Source organism: Octodon degus, unplaced genomic scaffold (genome assembly GCF_000260255.1).
Source record: "Octodon degus isolate 3935 unplaced genomic scaffold, OctDeg1.0 scaffold00004, whole genome shotgun sequence".
NCBI classification, from domain to species: Eukaryota; Metazoa; Chordata; class Mammalia; order Rodentia; family Octodontidae; genus Octodon; species Octodon degus.
The window spans coordinates 32,092,997-32,113,891 of NW_004524580.1; the positions used below are offsets into that span (position 1 = coordinate 32,092,997).

General features: G+C 53.2%; 2 protein-coding genes across 4 annotated transcripts in view; both read left to right on the top strand.

The window, feature by feature from the left end:
* Positions 1-20,895, top strand: part of Txnrd1 (thioredoxin reductase 1) — a 93,691-nt gene that overhangs the window by 40,768 nt on the left and 32,028 nt on the right. The window contains exon 1 of one of the 3 annotated variants that reach the window (XM_023717019.1): positions 9,578-9,682. The exons of 1 other annotated variant lie outside the window; for it this stretch is intronic. The gene's annotated coding sequence lies outside the window, so the exon portion shown is untranslated. Of the gene's footprint in view, positions 1-9,577; positions 9,683-10,276; positions 10,323-20,895 lie in introns of those variants that run through there. One more of the 3 variants, XM_023717015.1, reaches the window with a different exon arrangement.
* Eid3 (EP300 interacting inhibitor of differentiation 3) lies at positions 17,858-18,940 on the top strand. Its single transcript, XM_004623922.2, has one exon. The coding sequence runs from the start codon at positions 17,933-17,935 to the stop codon at positions 18,938-18,940; it is 1,008 nt and encodes a 335-aa protein (XP_004623979.1). The 5' UTR covers positions 17,858-17,932.

Sequence of the window (20,895 nt, forward strand, 5' to 3'; positions counted from 1 at the left end):
GTGGCAGTAGTTCCCAGTGACGAGAAGTTGACTGCTGAGTGAGTGACTTCAGGAGCCATCCAAATGAGTTCCCACAGGCACCCTGTTCATTTCTGGGCGTCCCTCTCAGCTGTCGGGCAGCTCTGAAGCCGGCAAGTTCAGATGGCCTTGTTCCCAGAGCGAGGTGTTAGCAGCATTTGCGCCTTGGTGCGTGTGGATAGTCCAGACCTTTCCGCGTTTCCTCCAGCAACCTGGAGCCCACCCAGAGTCTGGCTTGAGGAAGAGCCACACCTGAACTGCCACCCAGGTGTTCTGTGATGCTGCGTAGTTCTGAGCCTGTGACGCCAGGAGACAACAGGAACACAGGAGAAGGGTGAGCCACCAGGGTCCCCGGTGGCCTGCCCTAGCCGAGAGATGGGGTCTCTTGCTGCTGGGGCTGTCCCCAGAGCAGGGGACCCTGCAGCACCCTGAGAAGCTTTTGGAGAAAGGGTAGCGCCTCACCCAGCCTGTGCGAGCTCCCGATCCCTGTGTAAGGCCACCAGCCTTGCTCTGTGGCTGTGCACTGGCCAGAAGCAAGGCCCTGCAGGCGCCGTGCTTACACCCAGGCCACGGTGGGGACCTGTGCCCTGGACCTTCTCCGCAGACAGCTATACTCCAGACAGAGGAGCCAGCCCACAACAAGCTTTGTGATGGCGGGAGAAACCTGCTGCCGGACGTGCTGGTCAACTTTGGATGTGTCATCCGTTCAACAGATACACAAGAGCAAATACCCAGACCCACCTAAGCAAGGAGCTCCTGCCGCGCTGTAGTTCCTGGTCCCCCAGCACCCGCAGTTGCTCATCTGTACTGTGGTGACCCTGCAAGGGCACCGGAAACACTCGTGCATCCCAGACGCGTGGTCAGTGTATGAAGGCGGCTGCTCGCTCGGGTGACGTCATGCGGTGATTCACAGGCTGTTTCCAAAGCGTGACTGCATTTTCTATACATGGTGTTTGGTAAAGAAAAGTGAAGCATTTAAAATGATTTTTGTAGGTCGGGGAGATAGCTTGGTGGTCTAAGTACCTGCTTGGCAAGTACAAGGACCCGAGTTTGATCCCTGGTACTGCATGCCCTACTGGCCCCAGAGCCCCAGGTGCGCCATGCTGGCCACTGAAACTGGGCATGGTGGTGCACGCCTGTAATCCCAGCACTGTGGAGGCTGACACAGGAGGATCACTATGAGTCTGAGCTGCTTAGTGAGGCCCTGTACCAGACACATTAGAAAAGAAAAAGTCTAGATCGTGGCTGCCCTTCAGGCCCTGTGTGACAGTGGGCCACATTTGGTCCTATTTTCAGGCTCCATAGCCCTGGGCATTCGTCTGCCCTGTCCTATAGGACTCGTTTCTGAATTGGCATTGCTTGGAAGAAGGGCTGAAGAGGCCCGCCTTTGTGTTTAAGGGCACCCTGGTTAGGTGTGTGGTGATTCCCTGTTGGCCTGGATTTCATCCTTAGCTGAGGGTAAGGTGGAAGGGAGATTGGAAAAGGAAGTCTTCATTTTAGGAAGTCAGCCCTGAAGTGTGGTTCGTGGTGGCCGCACCCTTCTGGCTTTGCCTGTGGATTTAGTCGAGATTGGTGCCTCTGAAGAGATTAGGGCAAAGGCTTCCATGTAGGCCTCGTGCTGGCCTCCAGGACCGTTTGTAAGTGTAAGACAGCTGTGAGGTCAGTACTGGTAGTTCCAGGTACTAGGAAAGCTGAAGTGGGAAGATCTCTTGAACTGAGGTGTTCAAGATGACAAGCCTGGCAGCACAGGAGACCCCTGTCTCAAAAAAAAAGTGCCCTGGGTAGTTTTTATCTTCATCCGCAGATGGGAGGTTTTTCACTTTCAGAAGCCAGTGGCTGAGTGTGCTCTGGCACATTGTTTACAGTTACCTCCTAGGAAGAAGAGTCACCTCAGGGCTTAGCCTTGAGCCCAGCAAGGACAGTGTGAAGTGGTCTCAGCCTCAGGTGGCTTCAGAGGTTTCTAAAAGGTTGGGTGAAACTTTTGAATCTGTGGATAAAACAATCTAGAAGCATTTGGAGGAATCTGGGCGTGCAGGTACACGCCTGTAATCCCTGCACTCCTGGGCTGCGGCAGAAAGATTTCAGTTTAAGGCCACCCTGAGCTACATACATAGTGTGTTCAAGGCCAACCTGCGCTACGAAATGAGACCCTGTTCAAATTACAGCCTGTAGTATCAGCTACCAGCCAGGCAGACCCAGGGCTGGCTCAGGCCCAGCTTCAGGAGGTAACCGTGGCCCTCTGATCTGTGGCCAACAACGTCTGGAGTTACGGCTGTAGAAAAATGAGAGACTGTGGTCCGTGAGCTACCTAGTAGTGCTGATGAACTTGGGGACTACAGTAGCCCCTCGCTATTTTGCTGTTTGACTTTATGGACTCACTGTTTCAAGGGTTTATATATATATTTAGAACAGGGTCTACAGGGTCTCACTACGTAGATCTGGACTCACAGTGACCCTCCTGTTGTCAGCCTCCCAAGAGCTGGGATCACAAGCGCATTCCACCATGCCTAGTCTCAGTCTCTGGCTCAGTTCACCCTGGGGGCAGGCCCTGCACAGCACACCAAGGATCAAACCCCAGCTGCTGGGCTCAGCCGAAGCAGGTGCTTTAGTCTGCTGAGTTATCTGGCCAGCCCTTCAAGAAATATTAATCTAAATTATTATTATTATTATTTTTGTATGGTAGGGAAGGGTCTACAGGGTGTTCAGGGTCTCACTGCTAGATCAGATTTGTAGTGATCTGCCTGTTTACAGCCTCCCAAGAGCTGGGATTATAGGCGTTTGCCCCCAAGCCCAGTCTCAATTGCCAACTCAGCGTGCCCCAGGGGTGGGGCTGGTATGGCAGGCCCTGGGATCAATCCAGGGCCCCTGTAATCTAAATTATTTGTTGCGTTTTTTTTTTTTTTTTCCTATATTGCAGGACTTTGCGGTAGTGTACAACACTATGTACATATATTGTTAAAATTACATAGGTTTATGAATCTGAGAGGGACAGGACCCCCCCCCCCCAGCAGGTTGGACCCAGGAAGCTGTCTCTTCCAGGGACTTTTATAGTGTAAAATCATGTGGTAAGGCAGGTCTTGGTGAAAGCCGTGGGAACTCCCTTAGGTGGGAATGAGGTGGAAGGATACTGAGGTCAACTATGGTATCACAAGAGGTCACAACCACAGATCGCAAGTGCCATTGCTCAAGTAAAATTGAGTACATCGGGATCAAATGAGTAAGTAAGTCACATAGCAAGCGGGCACAAATACAGCCCAGGGGCTCCTCCTGTTGGGGGTTGGGTTAGAGACGCTTTAGGGCTCTTTCAAGGTGATGGATGCCTGTTTGGAATATCAGTCAATCCCTCATAGCCATCCCCAGGGAAGTTACCTGGTTGTATTTGTTTGCTGTTTTATCTTGAGGTCTGGCTCAAAGTGGGAGTGTCTCTCTTCCAAAGTTACAAAGTCACCTGGTCCTCCATATTGTCTCCTTGAGGGCCTGGCCCTGTCTAATTGCCTATGATATTTCTATCTAATTAGCTGCCTACAGCAGTGCTCCTTGGCTGCTTTGCATTTCTCACGGAGGTGTCTGGAATGTAACTTCCAGGGTAACCTCTAAGGAGCTCATCTATCTCAGAGGGACATAGCATGAGGAGGGCGGGACAGTAAAACACCCTCAATATCCTCAGGAAAGCGCTGGGCCAGAGTAGGTGCTGGCGGGACCGTCAGGGGTACACAGGGAGGAGGGATGCGAGGAAATTAGGGAAGGCTTCACGAGGCCTTTAAACCACATTTTTAGGAATAATTAAGGGTAATAATGGGAGCAGGAAGAATACCTCCACGTTACTACGCGCCGGGGTAACTTTAGGTCTTCCCATAGTGAGTGTACTCACAGCAATCCAAAGAGGCAGATCTGAAGCTTCCCCCATTTTACAGAGGGAAATCCTGAGGGACAACGACATGGTCCCCCAGGTTGTAAAGGGCACAGCAGAGTGACCCCAGCCTCTGTTTTGACCACAGTGCTACCCTACCTCTCAACTCGAGCTTAGTCTGAAGCGTGGGCTCCCAGCACCGCCTCTCAGGACCCAGATGGAGGAACTTTCGCGGCTTTCTTTGAGATTGGCGCTGCGTAAAAGGACACGGAAGGGCTTCCCCTCTTGGCTTTCCTCACAACAGCCTGTCCTGCCTTTTCCAGGGTGTACTTTATCTTTTGTTCCCTCACTCCTCACTTTTACTTTTTCAAATAAACTTTGCCTGCTGTTTTACTGGTTTCGTTCACCTCTCTGTTCATGAGGAGACAAACCAGGAATCTACCCCCTGGAAGGAGACGCAGCAGCCCAGGATCAGTAACATCTAAGTGGGGAGCCACTTTTGCAAGAGCTACCTGGTAACCTTTTGGCATAGCCAGGAGATGCTGACAACTGTTTGGCTCTGAGATAGATGAGTTCCTTAGAGGTCAGGCTCGCTTCTGTAAGAGAGCTGAGGACCCCTAACACCCGTCTTGTAAAACGTTTCCCTTTCTTTGCGGCAAAGGTCGGACTCACCAGTAGTGTCTCCATTTTGCAGATCTGAATGACTACTTCAATGTTTACTTTGTGGTTGACACATTGCACACCAAAGTAGGCGCTGGGAATGTGGCGATGGGGTGACAGAGCAACCCTGCCCTGCTCGCTGTGGCAGGTGCGCGGCTAAATGAGTTACACTGCAAAACCTTCCACTCTGGACTCGCACTGTTTGTGCCACTCAGCTGTGCCACTTATCACCGGGTGACTAGCGGCCTTTCCAGTGCTGTCAGGTACGGCAGCTCTGGAGCGGACGGCTGATGCTCATCACGCGCCAGGGAAAATACCGAGAAAGAGCCGTGGCAGAATGACAGGGACCTGGGAAGGCTCCGCAGGGGTTTTTGGGGAAGGCGTGTTTGAACAAGACCTGCAGAGCACGTGTAGACAGCTAGGTGAGCTGGGGTGAGGGATTAGAGGACTGCAGAAGCTGAGGCCGCCACAGGCGGTGGAGAGCCAGTCACTGAGGAGCCGGGTGCACCATGGGGCCTTGCAGAGAGAAGCCGGAGGCTGGAGGCCGAGTGGCTGAGCTCTGCTGTGCACTGGCTGCAGAGTGCTGTCACTGCATGCTCGAGGGCTTCTGTTGTGCAGCGAGCCTCACCACAACCTGTGTGAAGGCTGCTGTAATAATTGATTTTTGAGACAAAACCCTTTGTCTTTTTGAGGCAGGGTCTCCCAGTGCAGTTCAGGCTGCCTTGAGCTCACTTTGTAGCCCAGGCTGGTCTCCAACTCACAGCTATCTTCCTGCCTCAGCCTCTTGAGTACTGGAATTATATGGGGTGCACCAACATGCTTGGTTTCAGTGGCCAGCACAGTGCACCCCAGGTTCTGGGGCCTGATGCAGCATGTGGTACTGGGGATCAAACTCAGGTCCTTGAGCTTGCTAGGCAGGCGCTTTTGCCGCCAAGGTGCCTCCCCAGACCCGTTTCTATTTTTAAGACTGGGTCTTGCTAAATCTCTGAGTTGCCCTGGCTGGGCTTAAATTTACTCCTCCTGCCTCAGACTCCCGAGCACTGGGATTACTGGTATGAGCCCCCAGCTCAGGGGAAGTTCTTGAAGAAGTGCCATACACAGATGGAAAAGTGGGCTTTCATTATGTAGGGTGCAGACAGTTCAGTAGCTAAGCAGGAGTTGTAGGGAGGTCTCTCTGATGCTCTTCTCCTGTATAGTAGCAAGTAGGCTGTGATCCGGGGAGAAGGTATCTGTCAAGGCATTAGAAGTTCAGAAAAGAGAGGTATATGGGAAAGTCATTCTGGAAATGGGATGCATATGCAGCAGATGACAAGACTGCCAGACAGGGCTGGGGACACACGGCATTATCACGGCTCCCTCTCAAAGTGGCTTGCCAGTTAAACTTTACCAGGTTCTGGGCTGCTGGCCTCTCCCTCTGGAGTTAGATTCCAGGTTCTTGTCTCGAATGAAGAATTGAATAAAACAAACAAAAATCCATGGTAAAATTCATTTTAAAAAGTTAAAGTGAAGAGTGAGGGTGAGGGGCCAGGGAGATGGCTCAGTAGAACAAGCACTTGCCTGGCAAGCACAAGGGCCTGGTTTCAATCCCTGGTTCTGCAAAAAAAAAAAAAAAAAAAAAGAGTGAGGGTGAGACTGTGGAGTGAGTTTGAGCCTCGTGAAAGAGGAAGATGCAATAAAGGACACCCTGAAGGAAGCAGGGCAGACTACCACGAAAGCCACAATAGCGAGGTCCTTGTGGTGCTCGTGCCCTTATGTGGTGCAGATCTGGAGGAAAGCTAAAAGAACCTCAACATCCCGGGCCTGAGACATGCCGCTGGCTCTCAAACCTCCTACCAGGTCAGCTCTGTGGGCCCCAGAGAGGATGGTTCTAGCCTTGTGGCAAAGGGGGGGGGGGAGGTTTGTTAGGGATGGGCAGTAGTTAATGCAGCAGGACCCTGGACCCAAGGCCTGAAGGACCTTGGTGCAGCAGGCCAGGAGCGCATGGGCTTTCCCAGCATCTTCTAGTACTCATTGTGTGCCGGGTTCTGGGGAGAGTGAAGTGACAGACAGAACAAGGTCTCGCCTTACCAAGTGTGCATGGACTGAGATGTGCAGTTGTTGTTAAGGATCTGGGGACGCAGAAGAGGGAGGCAAGATTAACACCGGGTGAGAATTGGGGAAGCCCTCCCAGAGGGGGTGACCTTTCCGATGAGGGTTGGAGGGAAGATCACTTTAGAACAGGGAGGATCGTAAGAGTCAGGCCACCTGACTGAAGGCGTGTGATGAGAATCAGGCAGCATGAGCGGGAGTGGGGGAGGGACGGGAGACTCTTCTTTAGCTCAGGGACAGTGTGGCTCAGACCCCTTATCTAGCCTTTGTTGTAAGTCTGGCCATTGTGGTTTTATTTTATTTATCTATAGACAGGGTCTCACTGTGCAGTTAGAGTGGCCTCTTAACTCCCAGGTGATTCTCCTGCCTCAGCCTTGCTGGTATGAGTGCTACTTCAAGGTGAGTAACTGAAATGCCCTGTCTTTATTTACTGTTTGTACTAAGGACTGAACCCAGGCCTTTGTACAGAGCCACACCCTTAGCTTTTTTTCTTTTCTTCCTTTTTTTGGGGGGGGGTGCTGGGGATAGAACTTGGGACCTTGTGCTTGCCAGGTAGGCCCCCATGCTGCCTTAGCTCTTTTGATTTTGTATTTTGAGACAGGCTCCCACTGAGTTGCTGTAGTGGCCAGGCTGGGCTCAAGTGTACTCTTTTTAAAAAAATTTTTATTTATTTATTTATTATTATTATTTTTTTTTGTGTGGAACCGGGGATTGAACTCAGGCCCTTGCACTTGCCAGGCAAGTGCTCACTCCACTGAGAAAGCACAGGGCCCCATCTCCCTGGCCCCCAACAATTGTACTCTTTGTCCTCCTGCCTCAGTCTTCCTGAGTGTCAGGATCGGCATAAAAGAAATACAACTCCCAATCTGCGACATAGCAGATGTGCTGAGTTCTTGTCCCCTGAAGTTGAAGGTCAGGAGGGGTTCCCGGGTTTTGCCACCATGGTCACGTCTCTGAGAATGTTTCATAGGGCAAAAATCAAGAAAATCACCAGGTGAGTACAATGTGGAACAAATCAGTAAGGTCACAGGTCTAGCCACTCAGCTAATGCTGACCCGATAGGAAAGCGGGGCAAGTAGCCGGGGCACATGGATGACACCATTAACCTTGGCTGACACATGACTCCCAAAACAGGGACATTTTGGGAAAGGATGGGTCCAGGTGTTCTGGTCACCCACCCTGGGTCTGACGCATATTTAGAGTTAATGGACTGCGTGGTACCAATTACAATATAACATCGTTTCCATTCATCCCTCAGGGAAGTAAGTCTGGCCATTGTGGTTTTATTTTATTTATCTATAGACAGGGTCTCACTGTGCAGTTAGAGTGGCCTCTTAACTCCCAGGTGATTCTCCTGCCTCAGCCTATCAAGTGCTAGGATCCCAGGTGTGCACCTCCACACCCAGCTGGGTGATTTTTTAAAATATTTTTATTTATTTATTTATTTATTGTGTGTGTGTGTGTGTGTGTGTGTGTGTGTGTGGCCAGCTCAGCTCACCAGGGGGCGGGGCTGGCTGGCATGTGGGGCTGGGGGATTGAACCGTGGTCCCTGTGCTTTGCTTAGCTTAGTTTGTTCTAAGTAGGTGCTTCAGACCACTGAGCCATCTCACCAGCCCTGGGTGATTTTAATCTCTAGGCCTCGCCCTCTTCAGACAGACCTCTAAACCACAGTTCTGATGTGTCTGCTTTCTCTGGCTCCTGTACAGCCAAGTCCCTCTCTGACTATACTCATTGTTATTAATGTAGCCACCTATCAGATGACAGGGTAGCTCACTATTTACTGTTTCTAAACTGTGCTCTAAAATGAACTAGACTTTCATTCATCTTCAGAATAGGGAATTATGGTTGAGTCTCGACAGAGCTTGCTCAGGAGAGCCAGGCAAAAATTTTGTGTTCTCCTTAGTCTTCATTCTTTGCTCCTTTTCATCCAGGCTGGACCCAGGGCTTTCACACTGCTACATTCCCAACCCTGTTTTAATTTTGTTTTGAGAAAAGGTGTGTGTGTGTGTGTGTGTTTTTGTGGTACTGGGGATTGAACTCACGACCCTGTGCTTGCCAGGCAAGCGCTTATTCTACTGAGTTATTTCCCCAGCCCATCCAAGAAAGGGTCTCCAGCCTGGGCTGGAACTTGTGATCCTCCTGTCTCAGTCTTCACCAGTGCTGGGGTGATAGGTGTGGGCCACCACTGCTGGTCTGCTGGCTTCTTTACTCCCTAATGGCTGTTTCCTGGGCACCCACGCTATGCTAGCGTTCTCTCTTACCGGCCCTGTGAGTGAGCCTTTGAGCCTTTGACTAAACCTGCCTGCCTTTCACCTGGAAGAGGCTAGGAGGAGCGGGGTGGTGGCCGCCAGGTCAGAAGCTGGATGTGTGGCTTTGAGCTGTGTGGAGCCAGTGACCTTACAGCTGGCTGTCTTTCGGTGTGGCAGGCACCTGGAGTTAGACACAGAGGAGTGGGCCGGACGAGTCCCGGGAGGCATGTGGTGTGAGAATGTGTCACTCGTGGGAGGATTACTCAGGATGTGCTGGGCATTTCTTCAAAAACTCAGTAACTTCCTCTAGGGAATTACCGGGCTGAGTAACTCTTGGTCCCAGTGCGGGTCCCCACTCCGCTGCTGCTGCTGCTGCTGCTGCTGCTGCTGCTGCTGCTGCTGCTGCTGCTGCTGCTGCTGCTGCTGCTGCTGCTGCTGCTGCTGCTGCTGTCGGAACACAGGGGAACCCCTCAGACAAACTCCCAGGTCACCCTGGTGCCAAGGTCACTAGAAGGTTGGCGTGTGCGAGACGCAGGTGACCGCAGCGACCAGTAGGGGAGGCCGGAGGGCCTGGGTCCCCGAAACCTCGGGCTTTTTAAACTGTCGGGTGTGGAGGGCGGGGCGGAGGCGCGCGCCCAGCCGAGTTTTGCTTTGTCACCCTGACTGCGTGCGCAGAGCCGGCGAGCGTGGGGCGGGGCCATCAGCGGCCACAAGGAGGGGCCGGGCCCGCGGGCAAGCCAGTCGGCGTCCAGCCGCGGCCGGGGCCGGATCCCGGTCCGTGTCCGTCGCGGGGCCTTGCGCCACCGCGCGCGGCGAGGTGAGCTCACGGGGACGCGCCGGAGATACTGCGGGGAGGGGACAATGACTTGGATTTCGGCGAGGGTGGACCGGGGAAGGCGCGGGACAGGTCGCGGGCGGTAGGCTGGACCCCTGTGCGGGGCGCGCACCCTACGCGGGCCGGGCAGGGCTGCAGGCGAAGGCTGGACTCCGCACCCATGTACACTGTGCCCGTCTGTGCCTCGGTGTCCCCGTGCGTGTCGTGGAGGAAATGCAGCGCTGAGTGCGCCTTCGGGGCTCCCTGCGGCCGCCGCTCCCGCTGGCTGTGCATGCGGAGCCCGAAGCCGAATCGAGTTGGGACGCTCGGTGCGCCGCTTCCTCTGCGGAGGTTTGCGAGTTCCGGGCAGACCTGCAGAGCGGGGCGGGTCGTTTCGGCGGCGCCTGGCCAAGCCAAGCTTTCCTGCCAGCCTCCGGGCCATGCTTTCCCTGCCCGCGCCACATGCTTACCGCCCTTGCCCTTGTCGCTGGCGGACCCGGCCTGTGAGTGGTGAGCGAGCCCGGAGCGCGCGGGTCGCCGGAAGCCCCGCCCGCCGGGCAGCACGCAGCCTCTTTGTGAGCTGAGGCGCGGGCTGTGGATCGCGGAGGCCGAGGGCGGCGGGTTGGGCCGCAGCGGCCGGCAGGTAGGAGAGCCTTGTGCAAAGCCCCTGGCCGTGTCGGGCCAGATGCCCTGGGACACCGCGACAGGGAAGTGCCGTGCGCATATGCCAATCAAGTTTGATCAGACCCGCGTGCGTTTCAGAGCTGGGGAGAGGGACAGGAAGCGCGAGCCCGTCATCTTTTAATATTACCTTTTACAGGGTCCTTCGTGCCTGTTTTTCCTTCTTCCCTTCAGTTAGTGCAGCAGCCTAAACGGGACAGCGCTGTGTAATCTGCTTCTGATGATTTGCTTTGCAAGTGTTCAGGCTTCCTCTGTGTGTCCCCCCAAGCCTCCGCCCAGGGTGGCATACCCAGACACCCGGGGCTCCCAGGAGAACACCCAGGAACTGCAGGGTGAGGTCCCTCCCCACCTGCTGCCCTTTCTCTGGTGGCGGCGGCCGCGGCGGCGGCGACAGCAGTCCTGGACCTCCCCTAGGGGCGAGGAGGGGCTTGGCACACCCTGTGGGATGCCGGGCGTCATGTGGGTGCACCTGTCTGGGGTTTACAGCTTCTCACCGTGTGGTAATAATCTCTGAGAAACAGAAGGTTGCTGTCTTGGAGGCAGACCTGCAGCCTGGGTTGTTTAGGTGTGTGCGCTTCGGAAAGTTATTAACGTTTATTCATATTTTTATTTGCTACCTTTTCTTCTGAAAGAATATTTCCCTGTTTTGAAGAATGAGTGTAGGAAATGGAGCTAGACATCAAAGACAGCAAATAGGAAAGGAAGGTAAGAAAGTTGTAGTTAAGGTCATTGTGTTGCTGAAGCTTAGTTTGCAAGCAAAGTGAGACAGGCTTATAGATGTGTTTATCTGATTACATTCTCTTTATCAAACATTTCATTTAATAATCTTGTTGATGGTACTGGTTTTAATGTCAGTGGGACCAAAAAGAATCACTTTCTGTAAGCTTCAGAGTTTATTGATAAGATCTGACATTTAATTTTTTTTCCTGGTACTGGTACTGAGGCCAGGGCATTGTGTGTGCTGGTCAAGCATACTCTACTATTGAGTTATGCCCTCAACCTCCTTTGTAATTTTTGTCTTTTTTGAGACAGGGTATCACCATGTAGGCCAGGCTGGCCTTGAACTCACTCACACAGTAAGTGTTTCCCTCCTGTTGTTGCAGCCATCCTCCCGCCTCAGCCTCATGAGGGCTGGCAGTGTAGGGTATGCTGTCATGCCTGGCTTAATATCTTAGGGTTTTTTCTATGTAACGTATTTAGTACAAGGTCTCACTACACAGACCGAACTCATAGTGATCCTCCTGTTTGCAGCGCTGAGATTACAGGTGCACCACCATGCTCAGTCTCAGTCACTGTCTCAGTGCACCCCACGGGCAGGGCCAGCACTGTACACTGGGGGTCAGAGGTCAAACCCTGTTCCCCTGCGTATACTTAGGCAGGCGCTTTAGTCCACAGAGCTATCTGGCCAGCCCAGTATCTTAGTTTTTAAGGCAAGATTACGTGTCTCCAGGATTCCAGTTTTAAAACCACTGGTACAAAAGGCCTGGATGGTTCTAAGGGGAGAAGCAAAGCAAATGCTCCAGGACTTCATTAGCTGCTGTCAGAAAGGCAGGACTAGAGCACGCCACGTGGGACTTAAGTCATTTCTTCACTGGACAGCAATAGAGGAGATGACTGCGGAGCAGGACGCGACATGAACACCCACCCAGTGACCCAGGTGTCACAGACTTGGTGGCCTCAGGGCCCAGCCCTGAGGGAAGACAATGAAACAAAGGCTTGCAAGCCAGCTTCTGAAGTTTCACACACCTCCCAAACACCACATGTGAGCGGTCACTGCATGAAAATCTCGCTGCCAAACCCACCTGGGCCACTGAGGCCGGACTTTTCTGGTTTCCTCTGGTGCCCGGTAATTCTTTCTCTTTGGGGCAACTTTTTAAATTGTTTTGCTGCAGCTGCTGGTTGCCCAGGTTGGACCGAGGCCTGAGGCCCCCCTGGCTCACCTTGGAAGGAAGAAGGGGCTACGGGCCAACACCAGTGTCTGTGCTGAGATTGGAACTTCACTGGCCTAGAACCCAGTGGGGGGACCCAGGGTGCTTTCTGGCCCTCTTCTGTGTCTCCCATTCACGCAGACCTCTGTTCTGGGTCGTCTGTCCACACAGCTCCTTGCCTCCTGGACAGGACTTGTACTCACTTCCTCTGGCATGCGCCACCCCAGCAGCTTCTGCTGGTCCCTAGTCTGCCCACTGCCTCCTACCCACCCCTGCATGCAGCTGCCCTGCCTGTTGCGCTGCTGCAGGCCTAGAACACGCGCCCGTGGTCCCCCATGCTTCCCTGCCCTCATCCTGCCCTCTGCTCCCTCCTACCCCTCCTCTAGCCACACTTCCGTCTGCAGCAGATTGCTAGGTACCCAGATCTGGGCAGTGCTTACTCCTCTGTGCCCCACAGCACTCTGGGCTAGGATGGAGGCACCGTGTTGGTGCTCTGTGCCACCGCCCGAGGAGAGGAAAGGTCTGTTCTGGTTCCTCCATGCTGAGGCTGAGGCTGTTTCTTCCTGGCACAGCACAGGTGTCCCAGCAGGGGGTGGGTCAGCCAGCTTTGGTGATGGAAAAGTGGGGGTCTTGATGTCGGAGGAGCAGGCCTGGGTCCCGTAGCTGGTGACCTCTCTCCCTAGGCTGGGCCTGTCTTCCTGGCCCTGGCTTTGTGGTGCCTACTGGGTGGCGGTTTGTGGCCTGTGTGCTGCTCCTAGCGTGGTGCTAGGCTGTGGAGCAGAAGAACTGCATTGCACCGTGCCTGCCACCCTGAGAATGACGTGGGTCTCTGTCGCTGCGTGGCTCTCAGTACATGCTTGCAGAGCTGGTGGCTGTGGGGTGGGGTCCTTTCAAGGAGGCGCTCTGATCTCTGAAGATGGCTCAGAAGTCGCGAGTTCAGCCATTAGGAGCAGCTTCTCCTTAGTGTGTTGTGAAGCAGCTCTGAACTTCACTTGGTGACACCAGCACTTCATCTCTTGAGCATGCCCAGGTCTGCAGGGAACTGACCATTCAGGTCTGTGCTGCCACAGGCACCGGCGGGGCAGTGGGCAGGCTGGGATGGGTGGTGGTCACTGCTCAGTTCAGTGGTACTCAGCCCCCTGCAGCTTGTTTCCTGATGCCCTGGCACCATGACCAGAGGCCACCAGGGCTCTCCCAGCGTCCTGACCAGGAAGCTTGTGTTTTTCCTGCCTCGCCCCGGGAGGTGCACTGTGGCTTGGCACAGGTGGCATGAAGCCCGCAGAACAAGGGGGGTGGCTTTCTGAATGCTAGGCTGTTTGGGTGGGTGCAAGTTCCACGTGACCTCAGGCTAGTGGCTCTTCCCTCCGTGGTGCCCGCTGTGGCCCCTGCTTGAGGGAGGTCCTGGGACCCTGCACTACCGGTGACGTAGTGATCACGAGGGCCTCTCACCTGAACAACCAAATCATTGTTCAAAGCGTCTTTGGACACTGCAGTTTTTAAAGATGCTGCTGACTTTGGGAGCCATTCGTAAGAAAAGAAACATAAAACAGTTCTGCCTGTCAATTCTGACTCAATGGCTGCGTTCCAGAATGGCTAAGAGAAGTTGATCCTTCAGAACTGAACGCTTGGGCTGGGGAGACAGCTCAGTGGCATAAGTACCTGCCTGGCAAGTGCAAGGTCCTGAGTTCGATCCTCTATACAAAAAGAGAGAACTGAATACTTTAATATCATAATTGAAAGCTAAGTAAATTTAAAATTCTTGTTTTATGGCAAATATCTTTTCACTGGTAGTTTCTGTGGTGGGATATATTTCTTTATTCCTCCTCACTGAGTTGACCTTTATATTGTATTTGTTCCTAAAGTTAGGAGTGAAACTACTGGTTTGTTGCAAGCTTTCCGTTTTAGTACCTGCTGTTTATTAAGCACATGCAGTCCGTGGATAGTCATGATTTATTAGCTGCAGGTGCTGCCGCCCCGTTGCGCACTCCACATTCACCTCGCAGTCGGTGCCCCGGCTGACCCCGGCAGCGAGAGCTGAAGTAGCCTGCATGGGACACGATTGGGAGCTGACTGGAGCCCATGGTGTCTGTTTGCACAGTCCATTTCTGCTCATTTTAAGCATGGGTGCTTTGATCACAGCCAGGTTTACTTTTTTGTTGTTTGTTGGTTTTTGGCGGAACCAGGGTTTGAACTCAAGCCCAAGTGCTTTTTCTACTGAGCTATCTCCCCGGCCTCTGGTTTACTTGTAATACATATAAAAAGCGAAGAGTGCAAAAGGAAAAAAAGTAGATACGTATACGTGATGGAAGAGGAAGCGGACCTCCTGCCCCATGCTGTGTGTGACACCGAAGGCTCACCACACTTTCCAGCTCTGGAGTTCGCAGGTGCTGCGCTGGGTCCAGAGAAGAGCAGTGGGGAGGATGGGGAGGACGGGGAGGACGGGGAGGACGGGGAGGACAGAGAGGAGGGCCGGAGCCTGTGGGGATGGTCAAGCCTGCGGCCCTCTGGCACAGGATAAGGAGACCTGGTGGAGTGGAGAGCTCAAACCTTCTTCCTGGCTTTGCCAGGAGGGTCTCCTAAGAATGCACTTGGGACAGACTTGCCCTGCAGTAAGTCCCAGGCAGGGGCTAGGGGCCCCAGATGAGCCCTTCCCTGGCCTGGCCTCACCCCTGTAGTGGTCAAAGTATTTGGGGAGCACCAGCGGTTGGGGGAAGGAGGGAAAGAGTGCTTGGAATACTTCAATCAGAACTGCTGTGGAAGGGGCGGAAAAATAACGCGCAGGAGAAAAGGAGTGGCTGAGCTGCACAGCAAGAACTGCAGACAGGAGAAGGGAAAATGGAGGCCGCCTGAGCGCAGGGCTGAGTGCAGGGCTGCGGGGGGCAGCTGCCTGAGGAAGCAGCCTTCAGAGACCCAGGGGAGGGGCGGTGCGTTTCCATTTGCAGTAGCATAAGAGTTCCCAGTGTAACTTCAAATTAGGGCTTGCCATGCCTTCTTTAGGGTTGTATGTAGGTATAATAGTGGACCTTAGTTAGGAAATCACCTTTAATCATTTGAAGATTCACAAATGTAAATTCATTGAAGTGATTAGGGGAAAAAAAAACTTGAAATTGCTTTACTTTGTAGCAAGGCTGTAACCATGTGCTCAAAAGCTGGGTTTTCAAGGGTAGAGTATGAGGTAGGACGAGGGCCTTTCTGAGCATGAGCCACCTTAGTGTCCCGGGACCTGGCTGGCGAAGAGTGACCGCAGGGCTGGAGGCCACAGTTTAAAGATGCAATGCTGGTTTTATTTATGTATTTATTTAAATAGGACTTTTTGTGTGATACTGGGGATTGAACTCAAGACTTTTCGCTTGCCAGGCAAGTGCTTATTCTACTGAGCTATCTCCCCAGCCCTAAAATGGGATGTTTTTTGTTTTTGTTTTTGTTTTGCAATGCTGGTTTTAATGCTGTTCTTCTGAGGAGGCTAGGTGGCCTGTTAACTTCCCAGAAACCCCAGCAGATTCTTAGTGATACTTTTGAAGTAGGTTGGGAAAATGCATGTATTTTCTTTCTTCTTTTTTTTTTTGGTGGAACTGGGGTTTGAACTCAGGCCCTTGCGCTTGCCAGGGAAGCACTTAAAATTGATTACTTTTTTTTTTTTTTTTGTTTTTTTTGTTTTTGGTGGAACCAGGGATTGAACTCAGATCCTTGCACTTGTTTTTTTTTTCCCCCGGAACCAGGGTTTGAACTCAGGCCCTTGCGCTTGCCAGGGAAGTGCTTATTCCACTGAGCCATCTCCTTGGCCCTGCACTTGTATTTTCTAAAGCATTTAAAATTCTTAGATGAAAGGCTCTCTAGGCAGACTAGGAGGCTGGGAGGACCCCTAATATTTTGGAGCTCTTGTATCAGTTGCTTTTATTGCTACTATATTTAAAATGAATATCGTGAGCTCCTGAGAATGTGGCCCACTGTAAAAGCAAACCTTTTGCTTTGGAGCTTGGAATTTTTTTTTTTTTTTTTTCTTTTTAAATCAGGATTGAACTCAGGACCTTGCTCTTGTCAGGCAGGTGCTATCTCCCCCGGGCAGGAGCCTGGAATTCCTAATTGTTTTCACCAAAGATGTAAAACAGGCTTCAATATTGGTTTGAAAGAGGCCAGACTGGGGAGAGAGGGGCCTTTTCCTTCCCCTGGTCTCAGCTTGGTTTGGTTCCATTATCCCAGAGGGGTTGCAGGTGACTTTGCTTTCAATGTGTAGGACCCATGACTTACGTGAAATTACAGTAAGTGTTGGACCCACATTGTAAAGTGGATTCATGCACAGGGTCAGTGCATACTCTTATTTATTTATTTATTTATGTGTGTGTGTGGCCAGCTCAGCCCACCAGGGGCGGGGCTGGCTGGCATGTGGGGCTGGGGGATTGAACCACGGTCCCTGTGCTTTGCTAAGCTTGTTCTAAGTAGGTGCTTTAGACCACTGTGCCATCTCACCAGCCCTGTTTGAGGTTTTGAAATCAAGTTTTTGTCTTTGAGAATCTTGCAGCCTATAGTGGAGCGGGATGCCACCATGTGTTCGTGCACAGGTAGCCATAGTGTACAGTGTTGGGTAGAAAGCAGGTTTCTTCCTGAATTGCTCCTATGTTATTTATTTTTGAGATGCCCCGAGTGGCGTCTTGTCCACTGTCCTATGGGGAATTATCCTTGACGTTGATGCACTCCAGCTGCCCGTACGGAGAACTGGACACGTCTTCTTTCTGCAGTTCATCCCTGTGAGCTCCAGGCCATCAGTATGTCTTACTGTAGTAGTTGAGGCTGGCTGTGAACTTACTCTGTAGCCCAGGCGGGCCTCAAGCTCACAGCAGTCCTCAGCCTTCGGAGTGCTGGATGTGTGTCACCACACCCAGTACGCCTATTTTAAAAAAACAACTGGTATTGTGACGTAGGGTTTTGGAGGAGCAAATACTGGGTTTTGCTTTTCATGCATTTGCAAGAAATTTTCCGCTGATGCCAAATAAAAATGTAGACCCATCCGAGTGGGGGAGGAGTCGGTTACTACATCCCTCCAGCTCGCCATGGAGAGTGTGCCCCGTTCTTTTCGTCCTGAGGACACCTGTTGCATCCACGAAAGCTTTGCTGTTGTCGGCAGAAAGTGTGCTGTTTGTGTAGGCCTTCCAGGATCACTTTGCACTCTGCTGAGGGCCTGCAGAGATCAGCACTGCCTGACGTGTGTGTGTGTGTGTGTGTGTGTGTGTGTGTGTGTTTGTGTGTATGTAGGTAGAAGGGACCAAGCTGTCCAACAAGACCACTGTGAGCCACTGCTGGGACTGAAGCAAGGCTTCTTAGAAACAAAACAAGCTGGAGGGGGTGGGAGACTGTGTCAGGGCTGCCTAGAAGTATTTCTTTAAACTGGAAGCCCAGCTGTGCCTTCAGGGCAGTCACTCCTCACAGGCCAAGCCCTCCCTGAGCTGGGCACTGGGCCACCGGGCTCTCCATGGGATGGGGCGGGACAGTATGCAAAGTGGGGGCGGGGCAGTATGCAAAGTGGGGGCGGGGCAAACCTCCAGTGCGCTCAAGAGCTCCGCCCTCTCCGTAGTGCGCATGTGCGGCCCCCTTCCTGCCGTTAGGCAGTTGGGGCGCCGTTGCTGGTGGTGTCTGGGGTAGCGTAGAAATGGCTGGCGGCCAGGCTTGCCTGAGGGAACTTGAGGCGAACGCAGAGGAGTTGGACTGCGAGTTGGACTGCGACGCCGGCCGAGACGACTGGAGCCTGAGCCTCCTGGAGCCAGTCGACGAGGAGCAGTGCCGCCACATCCGCAGGCAGTACCGGCAGCTGATGGACAGCGTGCAGCAGAGGCGCGACTCCATCGTGGGTGCCCCGGGCGACTCGCTGTCCGAGGCCCTGGAGGAGGCCAATGCACTGTTCGATGGCGTGAGCCGCCCGCGGGAGGCCGCGCTCGACGCACAGTTCCTGGTCATGGCTTCGGACCTGGGTTGTGAGAGGGCGCGGCAGCTCAACAGGGACCTGCGCCTGTTTGACGTGGTGGCCTTCAGCGAGCTGCTGCTGGCCTTCGCCGGCCTGAGCTGGCTGGAGGTGGCACAGGAGCAGAGCCAGGACGGCGAGGGCCTGGGCCCGGCCTTCTGGAGCGCCGTGCGGCGCGAGGCGGCCGCGTGGCTGGCGCAGACCGAGACCTTCCACTTCCTCCTCAGCTCCCTCTGGTTGGGGCCCGAGGCGCAGACCCCGGAGCGGCCCCGCAGGGCGCGCAGAGCCCACGTGGGCCCGGCCGAGCCCACCAAGCTGGTGCGCCTCGACCCGAGCGCCCCGCAGGAGTCCACGGAGCGCGAGGTGGAGCGCGTCCTGGGGCTGCTGCAGACCTACTTCCGCAAGTACCCCGACACACCCATGTCCTACTTCGAGTTCGTGGTGGACCCGCACTCCTTCGCGCGCACGGTGGAGAACATGTTCCACGTGTCCTTCATCATCAGGGATGGCTTTGCGCGGATGCGGCTGGACCAAGACCGGCTGCCCGTGCTCGAGCCCGTGGACGCCGGCCCTGCGGAGGACTACGACCTCGGTGGCTGGGGCCGCAAGCAGGGAGTGATAACTCTGAGTTTACAGGACTGGGAGAACATCGTGGCCACATTTGAGATCTCCCAGGCCATGATCACCAGTTCATGCTAAAAGTTTCTGAGGTGCCGCCGCCTGTTTTGTGTTTTTCAGAGCACACGCTGTATCTCCTGCGTGTGATATATTTATAAGGTCATGATCTGTTATTAAAAATGGTACCAGCCTGCTTATGGGAAAATTTTTGAATGCTCTATCATTAATAAAAATAAGTTCTGGCTGGGGGTTGTGGCGCAGACCAGTAATCCCAGCACTCAGGAGCTCAGAAGCATGAGGCAGGAGGATCATTGTCAGGTCAAGGCTGATCTGGACTACATAGTGACACCTTGTCTCCAGAAATGAAAAGAAGTTCTGAATTTCACCAGCTAAAATACTGGATTGGGTGCCATGGGTCAGTGAGAGCCCAGCTATGTGGAAGGCTGAGGTAGGAGGATCCCAAGTTCCAGGCCAGCCTGGGCAACTTAGGTGCCACCCCATCCCAAAAATGACAGGGCAGGGGGTGTGGCTCTGTGGTACGCAGGTCCTGGATTCTATCCCCACTGTCGCTCCCTGTGGGGAGATTCTGCACTGCTCCTGTATCAGAATGAACCACAAGAGGCTCATAAAGGCGGCCGGAGTAGTGGGCAAGGAGTAGCGAAAACTTGGCAAGGCAGTTAATAGACATTAGATAGGGAATTAAAAAAAATCGCACGCTATACTGCACCGGGAAGAGTGGTACTCATCCTGAGCAGTTTCTGTGGGTGGACTCAACAGAGTATCTGCCTTTAAGTAGCGAGCATCCACTATGGACTGAAAGGTGAGCAGGATCTAGAAGGTGGGAAGGGCCTTGGAGGCAGGGTGGAGTTGTGAGAAGGCCCGAGAGCATCAGCAGCTTCAGGAGCCAACTATTCTGAGAGTTGTGCCTGTGTTATTAGTGTCCTTAGGGTGGAAGAAATTGTCACACAAAAGCATGCAGTTGTGAGCTGCCTTACTGGTGAGTTTCTTTGCTGCTCCAGGTTTCTCTTTATAGGTTGTTCTTCAGAATCCATAACCTCATGTAACAATTTTATTTTGGCCTGGGAGAAAAGTCAGTATTATGTAGGATTTGGGAGCTGGCATTGGGGCCCTTTTTGCCAAAGTTGGGCACCACATGGCCAAATGCTAGTTGTGCTGTGTCTGATGCTTAGCCAGGGCTATCCCTCTCACTTTGCCAGCCTGGGCTGGGAACCATGGACTTTACCTCCAGGCATGTGGCCTGGGCTTCCACCGCATGCTGGCCTAGGGTGGCCTCATTCTCCAGTGGTGTGCCAGCCACAAGCACCACTTGATCTTCCTGGGCGATGCCCTCCCTCCACTGAGGCTACCTGAACCTTGATTGGGGACCATCTCTTGGCCAGTCACTCTGCGAGTGTATAGGTCCCCGTGAGGACAAAGAGCTGGCCAAGTGGTGGACCTAGCTGCCAACACCGTGAAGGGAAGAAAGGGAGGAGGAAGGGCGTGCAGTCCTCACTGCCTGCCGCTGTCATGCCACTACAGCAGCTTTGAGTACTTGGCCCAATTTTGCAGGCATTGCTGGGAGAGGCAGAGGCGAGGAGGACGACTGGCCACTGGCCATTGGTGACAGGTGCCCAGGCGTGGCCTGGGGGCTCCTCTGGGACCCCACCACCACCACAGTGCATTTGGTATTTTCATAGTACAAAAGTGCAGTTGCCTTCTTCAGCCTAATTCTCTGCAAGTCAGCTGTAGAGTTTGGCAACAGGCTTGACAGGAATTACTGTAGCAGATAAGTTACTGTTAAGTCAAACAATATTGCAGATAGAAAACAGCACCTCTCACTAATTTAAAAAATTCTAACAAGAATATGTTAACCTAGCCATTGCAGTACATTGAGCTCCATAGAGACAGCGCCAGGGCAAGTGAGAGACAGACCGGCACTGGGCGACTCTGTACCTCGCTGAGGAAAACAAGTAAACATGGGCAAAGGAGATCCTAAGAAGCCGAGAGGCAAGATGTCATCATATGCATTCTTTGTG

Excerpts from the sequence above, each read along its gene's own strand:
- Eid3 (XM_004623922.2), top strand. The coding sequence starts at position 17,933 with ATGGCTGGCGGCCAGGCTTGCCTGAGGGAACTTGAGGCGAACGCAGAG.